Below are 10057 nucleotides of genomic sequence, written 5' to 3'. Positions count from 1 at the left end.
CGGGGTGCTGGCTGGGTCCTCAGTGGGGCACCATCGACGTGGGGCCGGGCCCTCTGCTGCTTCCCTTGCCTGCCGAACCTTCTCTGGAGACGTCTCCTCACTCCGCCCCCGACTTGACTTCCCGCCCAGGGCCGGGTGGCCCAGAGGCTCCCCCCACTTCCACCCCCCCACCCCCACCCCCACCAGCTGAAGGGCTGGGGGCCAGGGGGGCCGGGCAGCCCAGGTTCCTGGCCAGACTGCCCCTGACACAGGTGGGCCAGGCTCTTCGGGCCGGCCGAGGAGAGGCGCGCGGCCGGGGCTGGGGAGGGGGCGTCCCTGTGGCTGGGCGGCCCCTGCCCTGTGCTGCGTGGCGAGGCCGCCGGGGCCTGACTCACGGCTGACTGGGCCGCGCCCAGCCCGCCAGGGTGATCCAGGCCGGCATAAGGCGATGACTGGGCAGCCCTCCGCATGACCGGCCGGGGTCGGCTTTAGGTGTTTTGACTCAGACCTGCCATGGGCCGTGTGCACCGGGCCGTGTCCCCTCGTCCCCGTCCCTGGAGGAGTCACAGGGCTGCAGCCAGTCCCCACCCCCGGACACGGTGCCCCTCGAGCTGCCTCTCCCTGCCCTGGCACCCACCTCGGAGCCCCGGAGCCCCCGGGCCCGCCTGGCCCGCCTTCCTCGCCTTCCTCCACGGCCAAGGGCCCCCACCTGCCCAACCCCACTCCACCCCCAGGGAGACCTTCACCTCTCCTGAGCCGCGGAGCCCAGCCCTCAGGGACGCCCCAGGAAGCCAGCGGCTGGTCGAGCCGGGGTCTCCCCACTCTGACCGTGGACTGTGACCCTTTCCTCGGCGTGGAAAAGGCGTTCTGTGGGCACTCCGGGTCCCAGGCTTGGCAGGAGAGGCGGGCGGGAGCGGGCAGCCACAGGGACAGAGAGAGGAGGAGAGCTGCAGAGAAAGAAAACCAGCGAGGAAAAGGGAAAATGAGGGAGAGAAAAGAGAGGAGACGTGGCTCCATGATAGCCCCGCAGGCCTCGTACTCCACTGTCTTGGGGAAGACCTCAGCCCGACCTGGGAGGCGGCCTGGAAACCGAGTCTACCGAGGCTCAGCGGGGAGGACGCGGACCCCGGGGCGGGGCGTGAAGTCATTTCTCTGAACCTCCACGTCCTCTGCCGTCCTCTGCCGTCCTCTGCCGTCCTCTGCCGTCCTCTCCCGTCCCTGGAGAGAGACGCAAAGGTGGCGGGTGGCGAAGGCGTGGAGGCCCGAGGCCCAGCTCTGCCCGAGCCCGCCGGGAGCCTCTTCTGGAGGCAGACTAAGTGCCGGCCCGCATCCCTGCCGTTTCCCCGCCCTCCAGGCTCCCCCGTCCCAGGGAGCTTTCCATCTGTGTGTGTGTCGTGCAGGGTTGACTGAGCGGCTGTGACCGTCACCCTGAAAAACTTGAGACGGCACCGAAGACCCAGCTCCCGGTCGGTTTCAGCGGCAGGGCTGTCAGAGGCCTGGTCTCTCTCCCTGGCCCTGGACCAGCTGGCCTGTGGACAGCGCCTCCGCGGGGAGCTTACGCTGTTTGCGGGCCCGCGGGGCGCGGGGAGTCCATGCACCCTGAGGTGCAAAAGCTTTCCTAGAGCCTCCACCCCCGACCCCAACCTCACACAGCTGGGGCCGCAGGGAACGGGGAGGGGAGCTGAGAGGGCTTCTCCTGACTCCTGGCGCCGACGATAGAAATGACCCCCAGACGGAGGCTGCAGGCTGCGGGAGGTGCGCTGGGGTGCTGAGCGTCCCTGAGGGCACGTGGGGAGCGGATAGGTGCGGGCTTGGGGCTGAGCGCGGCTTGAGGCATCCGCGGGGCGCCGGCTGAGGTTGTGGCAGCCGGGTCTGCGGCTCTGGGGCCGAGCTGGAGATGCAGTACCTGCCACTGTGGCCTCCCCAGGAGACAGCGCCATGGAGGTGATACGTCCTCACTGACGGACCCCCGAGGCCTCCACCCCCGCGTCTGGGGGCTCCCTGATTTGCTTCCTGCCGGCTGGTGCAGCTCCGCTTCAAAGGCAACCCCAAGAGGCCTCTCCAGGGGCCTAACCACAGAGGGGAGGGGGCCGGCAGGGGTCCAGGCAGGGGCGGAGAGCCGCCACCCCGGGCTTACCCGCTCTTCCTGGCCCAGAACCGCCTCGGCCTCTCCGCAGGCTGCTGCAGAGCCGGATCCCCTTCCGCTCAGGGAGCCTGCGGTGCCTGGCTCTCGGGGTCTGCCCACCTCCCACCCACAGCTTCCCAGCAGCCCGGTCCGAGGAAAGACCACCCCCACCAGCACCTCTGCGCTGCAGCAGGGCCACAAAGACCGAGGCCGGCCGTCTGCCGCCGAGGGCACCTGGGGAGCACCAGTCTAGGCTGGTCTCCCTGCCCGACTCCTCACTGGGCTCCTGCTGCATGTTGGGACTGGGCAGAGAAGACAGAGGTGGTCTCTGTCCTTGGAGGCTCCAGGCCAGCGGGGAAGGTGGACAGGCAGTGCAAATGCCACACGAACTGAGGCCCCCGCTGCCCCGTTGGACACTTTTGAGAAAAGTAACCACGTTGCTGGACCAACGTGGTTCAAGCTCATCAAGGATGCGCTGACCAAAAGGAGCGCAGCACCGCAGACAGAGAGCACTGTGAGGGGCCTTGTGGGGGGAGGTCTGCCTGGACCCCAAAGTGGCTGGTGTGGCAGGAAGCTCAAGAGCAAGACGGAGCCCCAGTGGGGCGGTGGGCGGGGGGTGGGGGGCAGGCAACGGAGAGCCTTTACTGAGTACTTTGTAAACAGCCTGGAGTACAGAGTGCACACCCTGGCTGGGAGTCGGAGACCTGGAGTTCTAGCCCCAGCCCTGCACGAACTTGCTCTGTGACCTTGCGCAAGATGCTGTCCAGCTCTGGGCCCTTTTGGTAAATCAGCAGTACCCTCACTCACTGCACCCTGATCCTTGACTGCTCAGAGCGAGTTTTGCCCCGGCCCTTCCCACCACCTAGAGGCTCCACCCCTCCTGCAGTGCGTCATCCGGGCTGCAGACTGGACAGCGCCTCTTCCTGGCGCCCCGCTGACCACTCCCATCTCCAGACCCTCGCTCTGTTTCCTCACTGCTTTGCTTTTGCCGAGCTCAAGCTCGCACTGCAAACTCAGGTGCTCCTGTCGATTCTTTCGCGTGTCTGTCATCTGTCTGCCCCCTCTTCTGGGAGCTCTGTGCCCCGGGGCGACTCCTCAACTTGCCAGCAGTTACAGAGGTTGAAAGGTGATGGGAGGGTGCTCCCACCCTGACATCCAATGGACCTGAATTCAAAATGTGCCCACCCCCAGGACGTTGGCTCTAAGGACCTGGGCAGGTCACTCAAACTCTCTGAGCCTCAGTTTTCTCATCAGCAAAGTGGGTCATATCTACTCCAGGGTGTCCCACACGGAGTTCTCTTCCACCCCATGTTAAATCTTGTTCCCACCAGAAATGGGGGTGGCCAGGGACTGATCTAGGTCAAGTTCATCTGATTCTGTGAGCCCTTCCTTTGTAGCTGCCACTTTGCATGTCACTGGTCTATAGATGACTTTCCGGGGGCGAGGCCCTGAGCATCGGGGGGCAGCCAGGTGGAATCCCTACCCAGCCTGGGGCCCTTCAGGAAGCAGTTTCAAGCAGCTACCAGGTCATAGGCCACAGCTGAGACAAGATCTATTATTATCTTGTCTGTTTCACACAACACACCAGGGGCTTCCCTGGAGGCTCAGGTGATAAAGAATCTGCCTGCAATGCAGGAGACCTGGGTTCTATCCCTGGATCAGGAAGATCCTCTGGAGAAGGAAATGGCTACCCACTCCAGTATTCCCGCTTGGGAAATCTGGCGGACAGAGGAGCCTGGCGAGTTACAGTCCGTGGGGTCGCAAGAGTTGGACATGACTTAGTGACTTCCCTGAGAGCTCAGTTGGTAAAGAATCTACCTGCAATGCAGGAGACCCCAGGTTGATTCCTGGGTCAGGAAGATCCGCTGGAGAAGGGATAGGCTACCCACTACAGTACTGGGCTTCCCTTGTGGCTCAGTTGGTAAAGAATCTGCGTGCAATGTGGGAGACCTGGGTTTAAACCCTGGGTTGGGAAGATCCCCTGGAGAAGGGAAAGGCTACCCACTCCATTATTCTGGCCTAGAGAATTCCATGGACTGTATAGTCCATGGGGTCGCAAAGAGTCGGACACAACTGAGTGACTGTCACTTCACTTCACTGTTTCACACGACACCCACGGCACACATACCCCCAGCCGCTCACCCACGAGGACTGAGAACAACCCACATTCTCCATCTTTCCCCTGTTCTCTCTGGTTCCCAACGTCTGGTCCCCAGCTTCTCAAGGGAGACCCACTCAGAGAAAATGGGCCCCTTCTGTGAGATGCCCGCACAGTCAGAGCCCACAGCTGACGAGGGTGTGCGGCTTCCCTTCCTGGATCGAGCAAGGACCCCCGCCCAGCCCTCCAGTGGTGGACGCTTGTGGCCTGGCCACCTAGGGACCAACCCCCATCTCCAAGAGGCTTCCCCAAACCCCCCCTACAATGCAGCAGAGACACACAGGGGCTTTAGAAACCACGCAAATTTTAAATATATGCACAATATTAACATTAAATACATATCATAAATAAGCCTTATAAATAGAAAACAGATTTAAAAAACTGATTTTAAAAAAAGTCTATAAATTAGTCCTGTCCCTCCAAGGAATTGGCCCAGAAGCTTCTGGGACCCCCCCTCCAGGAGGGCGATGATTTCAGCACGAAAAAAATACCATGATGCACCACCAGGGAGCGCAGCCAGCAGCCGGGACCCAAGACCAGGCTCTCCTCCAGGCTAGGTCTCCTCCAGAGCGCGGAGCCTGTGCCCAGGGGCCGTCTGCCCCGTGTGTCCTTCTGCGTGGAGAGAATCTGATATCCACCCTGCGTCACAGAGTCCCAGCAGCTGACAAGCAGAGAGGGCTGCACATGGTCCCCAAGCCCTTCAAATCACAGAGTAAACGGCGGTCCTGAGAAGCAAGGTGGCCTTGATGAGGTCACAGTGAGTTAGAGGCCGACCTCGTACCGACACCCCCCACCCCAATCAGTGCTCCTTGCTGCGCCCTCTGCCCCATCACAGCTGCCTAAAGTGAGGCCTCCCAGGCTTCCAGGGATCTGGCCCGAGACGCGATGAGGCATAGTCGGCCAACTCAGGCCCTGACCCCCGCCGCCTTGGAGCCGGGCCACTAGGGAAAGGAGGAAGTACGGAGGCAAGAGCCATGCAAGTCATGAGAGGGACAGCCTGGCCGGTCTCCGGGGAGCGGGGGGTGGGGGGCCAACCTGGCCGTGAGTCAGCCTGTGTCATCCGACCCCTGAATCAATGGAAAGTTGGCCCCGTATGGACCTGACCCGGCCACCCCCCCAGGGCCAAGGAACCCAGGGCTGGGGGCGCTCCACAGCCTGACCATCTTCCCTGCAGCCCGGCCTTGGGGGAGGTAGAGGGGGCTGCCTGTCTTACACCCCTTAAAGTGCGCTTCAGAGAGGTGGGGAGCGGAGAGGAGATGGGTGGCGGCAGCCTGCCGTCCTGCACGCCACCTGCTGACCTTTCACCTGGCAGGGTGCCCCGAAGGCTACCGGGGCAGCTGGCCCTGGGGCGCGAGTCTCCTGAGCCCCGGGAAGGGCCACGTCCCGCGGGCAGCCCTCTGCAGGCCCCGGAGGGGGCTGTGTCTGCGGCTGCGGCCCCGTCTCCCCCCCCAGCCCCGGAGGACCTGCCCGGCCCTGCGCATGAAGCGGTGGTAGCCTTGCAGGAACTCGCAGACCCTGAGCTTGCGCTTGAAGGTGTCTGAGGGCAGCATGGGCAGCGGCGGTGGCAGCGGCGTGGGCCCCGGGCCCGGCTGAGTGGGCTCAGCAGCCTCTGGGTCCAAGGAGCCGCGCAGCAGCTGGGCCATGCAGTGGATGTTGTTCCCGAGCCCGCGGATGTTCATCTCCGCCTGTTGCTGGGCTGCTTTCGGGAGGTCCTGCTGAAGGGAGCTCAGCATGCGAAGGAAGAGGCCCAGCACGGTGTTGAGGGTCCGCAGGAAGTCCTGCCTGCTGAGCCTCCACAGGGCGTCCTCGCTGGGGAAGTCCCCCGGGCGCTCCATGCAGGATCCCTTCAGTACGAGATTGTGCAGGCCTTGGAGGTGGATCTGGGGAGGGCGAAAAGGATAGTCCAGAGGTGAGCCCTGGAGCCCCGACCACACATGCACGCATACTTGCTCAGCCTTGAGCTGCTGGACCACATGCGCCCCTCCCCCATCCAACCTTCCCATTGTACAGATCAAGAAACTGAGGCCCGAGAAGGGAGGGGACTCCCGGGTCACTGCAGGCAGGACTGGCGGGGGTGACCACACAGGTGGTGATGGTGGCCTGAGGTGTGTCATTCTGGAAGTGATGGGAGGTGACCTGAGCTTAGGAGGGCGGGACTGTTCACTGCGATATTCCGGTGCCTAGAACAAGGCCCGTGATAGGTGTGCAATGAGCACACCGGGCAAACAGATGAAGGAGATGATGGAGTTCACCCTCCAGGCCCACCCACTGTTTCCTTGATGTCTCAGGGTTAGACCCGGTATGGTCACTGTGGCACAGGAATAACGTGGAGCCTCGGTTTCCCTGCCAGCCCCAGACTGAGCGGGTCCTCTCTGGGGATCACTCCAGCCCCAGCTCCACCCATAGTTCTCTGAGACTCAGGTGCCCCCAGGGGGGCCGGGCACTCACATAGGGGTCCAGGAGCGTGCTGGGGTTCTGCATGAGGTCCGCCTGGCGCTGGAGCTGCAGGAGAAGCTCGTGGTACTTGCCCGAGCACTTGCCCGTGGCCACCACACACAGGAGCAGCAGCCTGAGGACCAGACCTGGGGCAGAGGGAAGATGAGGGGCCAGCTTCAGTCTCTGCCGGGGGGGCGCCCTGCAGAGGGGAGGGCGCTCACACGGGCCTCAGAGGGCATGGCCCATCCCTCATCTGCGTGGAGGCCGGGGCTGGGCACTGGGTGTGCCCAGGGACCCCTGCGAAGGCCAGCACCACCGTCCAGAGAGCCGCTGCCCTGCATCTGAAACAGTGGCTGCGATGTACCAAGTAAGCCTTTGAGAAGCGGAGGTGGGGCCCAGCCGGGGTCCAGCCTGCCAACCTCGGGAGCTGACCTGCAGAGACCCAGATGGGGCCCGTGAGACCTCTGGGCTAAGGATCTGCCATTGCTGCAGGCCCCCTCCCCGGGATAGGCCCCAGTCCCCCCACCCCTGCAAGGGGCCTCCAGAGGGGTTTGCAGCCCCGGCCCGGAGCTCTATCTGGAGTACCAGGAGGGTCTGCCTCTCCACCTGGAGAGGATGCGTGAGATCAACTCGTCTACGCCCCCTTCTGACCCACAGGAGAACCAAGGCGCCAAAGGAGAAGGGCTTGTTCGGGTCACCCAAGGCCACCCTCTGCCCCCATCTCTCCGGCCTCCTTCCTCTCTGGAAACGGCCACTTCTTTCATGCCCCCCCCCCCACCAAGAGATGCAGTGAGCCAGAGCGCCCCCCAGTGGGCGGGCACCGTCACAGCTTCCCCCCGCCTCCCCCCACCCACCCACCGGGCACCGCCAACCACGTGGTCGGAAGGGCCTGTGGTGCAATGGCCCGGAAGGCAGTGACACCACCTTCCCTTCCTAGGAACCGTGGTCCCTTGGGGAAGACTCTGCAGCCGGGGCCAGGGGGCTGGGCGCCCAGGAAACGCGAGCACAGGCACCCCCTGCCGCCCCCCAGGTACCTGCTGCAGGGCTGGGGCGGGGGGCGCTGGGGTGAGCCCCGAGCACGTGGGACCAGGGTGCCTGTGTGGGCGTGTGTCTGGGTCTGCGCAAGGCCCGAGGGAACCGCCCGCCACACACCGCCAGCCGTTGTGACCCGCCGGCCGCAGGGGCCCCGGGCTGCGTGCGGGGCTTCCCAGATGCTGCCCCCGAGGGCCCCGATGACGTCACGCGGCTCTGTGTGCCTGTCACCCTGTGGGTGTGGCTGTGGGTGCTGTGTGATTGTGGGGGCTCCCGGGCCCCCAGGCCCGGCTGGCAGTGCCCATCCATCCCAGGGCCTGCGAATCCGGGCAAAAAAAAGGAGGCACCCCACCGGCCTTCCAGACATCACACCGCAATCCTGCTCAGCTTCCCTGCCTCCTCCCTGCCCCAGCACATCTCCCGCCTCCCTCCTGCTTCCCTGGCTTCTCCCGCAGTGGTGATCTCCTTCCCTCACTCCTTTGCTCCCAGAGTCCACGACTCTGCATCACCTCCACCTGGAAGCCCTTCGAGGATACCCTTCTCCTGTGAAGATGCTGTGTTCTCAGTGGGTCCCTTTCTCTTTGCCTGACCCCCTGGCTTTCTCCCCTTGTCAGCATCCTTCTGCACGGTTCCCAGACGGCAGAGGGTGGCCCTGCTCCCCGCGGGTGCCCGTGAGCCCGGCCGGCAGGTGCCGGCGGGAAGGAAGGAAGTACTCACTGAGGAGTGTCCTCTGCATACTCTGTGCCCGCATGCTGGGTGACCGAGCTCCGGCCTGTGCCCGCTGGGGGTGACACCTCCCTGCCTGGAGCCCTGAGGGCTGGCAGCCCCTTTATGCCCGTCGGGGTGATTGGCCAACACCTCGTGAGGTGGGTGGGGAGGGGGTGGGGTGGGGGGAGGGGAGGCCTTCTGGGAACATGACCCTAAAAAAAACCAAAGTTTCTACAGGCGGCCAATGGGCGCCCAGTGCGGTGGCATGCCTGCTCCTCCTCCTCCTTTCTTCGAATTCATTCTTCGAGGTCAGCCCCCCACGCCCAAGGATGATGCAAACCACAGCCTCAGCCTTCCTGGGGTGAGCAGGGAAGCAAGGGGGTCCATGCCCGCTGCAGGGGTGCCGTGTCCGGGATGGATGGGAGGGGTTGCCAGCCGGGTCCTTGGAGGGCCCATAGCCTGGTCCCTGCCCGGGAGCCGTCGGCCTTGCAGGCCACTGTGGTTGGGGGGTGAGGGGAGCGAGACATCTTCCTTCTCGGGTGCCCTTCCCGCCCTCCCGCGGGGCTGTTGGGACATCTGTGAGCGGAAACCACGGGGCTCTGGGCACAGAGCCAGACCCAGGCTGGCAGCCCTGAGATTGTGGTTCTGGCCCCAAGACCTGCATCCCTCAGTGGGGCTCCCTGCCATCTCCTCTCCCCCACGAGGCACCCCGCATATAACCAGTGTTCCCCATCCCAGGCCCATCGAACCAGGCACTTGGGGCAAGAGAAAAGGGAGATCAGGACTCATGCCCACTGACTGCTGTGTGGCCCAAGGCAGTTCGCTTCGCCTCCCTGGGCCTCGGAGGCCCCTACCACCTGCAAAATGAGGATTTGAAAAGTATCTCCCAGCTGCCTCACCGGGCTGCTGCCACCATGGACATAAAAGGCAAAGCCCCTTTGAAGGAAAAAGGAGCGATGAAGCAGTCCGATTCCAAGTACTGGCTGTCGGGGAGGCGGGGTAGGGGGCTGAGGGGATGGGGAAGCTGTGAGCTCAGAGGGGAAGCTGGAGGGGGAGTCGCCGTGGTGACGGTTGGGGACCAGGTTTCACTTTCTCTGAAAGATAGTGATCTCGAGTAGGTCCTCTGCTTCTCAAAGAAACGAGAGGAGGGGCCCCGGAGACAGCCTCCTGAGTCAACCTGCTGCTTCCCCACAGGATGAACGGAGGCCCCGTGAGCGCGCAGACGAAGCGGCCGAGGGCTGGCCCGCACACCACGCCTGGCCACCTCAGCGCCTCCAGTAGACCGGCTGGGGGTCCTTGGCCTGCACCCTGAGGAGTGCCGTGGGCAGGAGGGTGTCAAAGGCTGAGAAGCGGGGTGGGGCCCCTGGAGGGGCGTGGGGCCAGGGAGGCCTGAGCCTCTTGGGCCCTGCGGAGGCCGGATCAGGAATGCCAAGGTGGCTGGAAGGAGGGAGGCCGGGCACCCACCCCAGCACCCATCAATGCCCCCAAGGCCGTTCCCAGCAGCCCGCCCCTCTGCAGGCTCGTTTATGCAGTCAACAAACATTTATTTGGCCTGCTCTTTTCCAAGTGCTAAGGAACTAGCAGTGGGCAACACCAGCAGCGCCCCTCATCCCAAACCC

At 64.1% G+C, this 10057-nt stretch overlaps 1 protein-coding gene and 1 long non-coding RNA gene across 2 annotated transcripts; one reads left to right on the top strand and one right to left on the bottom strand.

Moving 5' to 3' along the window:
• Positions 1–5399: 5399 nt before the first annotated feature.
• On the bottom strand, positions 5400–8585 carry OSM (oncostatin M). The gene is made up of 3 exons (XM_065904715.1): positions 8448–8585; positions 6711–6844; positions 5400–6142 (listed from the first exon to the last, which is right to left on the bottom strand). The coding sequence occupies exons 1-3, from the start codon at positions 8479–8481 to the stop codon at positions 5588–5590; spliced, it is 723 nt and encodes a 240-aa protein (XP_065760787.1). The 5' UTR covers positions 8482–8585; the 3' UTR covers positions 5400–5587.
• Positions 8341–9405, top strand: LOC136145934 (uncharacterized). Its single transcript, XR_010658869.1, has 3 exons — positions 8341–8596; positions 8676–8799; positions 9177–9405. It is a non-coding gene; the product is annotated as an uncharacterized lncRNA (long non-coding RNA).
• The last annotated feature ends 652 nt before the right edge of the window (positions 9406–10057 follow it).

The sequence above is a fragment of the Muntiacus reevesi genome, chromosome 13, assembly GCF_963930625.1.
Source record: "Muntiacus reevesi chromosome 13, mMunRee1.1, whole genome shotgun sequence".
Taxonomy (NCBI): Eukaryota; Metazoa; Chordata; class Mammalia; order Artiodactyla; family Cervidae; genus Muntiacus; species Muntiacus reevesi.
Note: the sequence above shows the minus strand (reverse complement) of the source record. Positions and strands in the feature narration are given on the sequence as shown.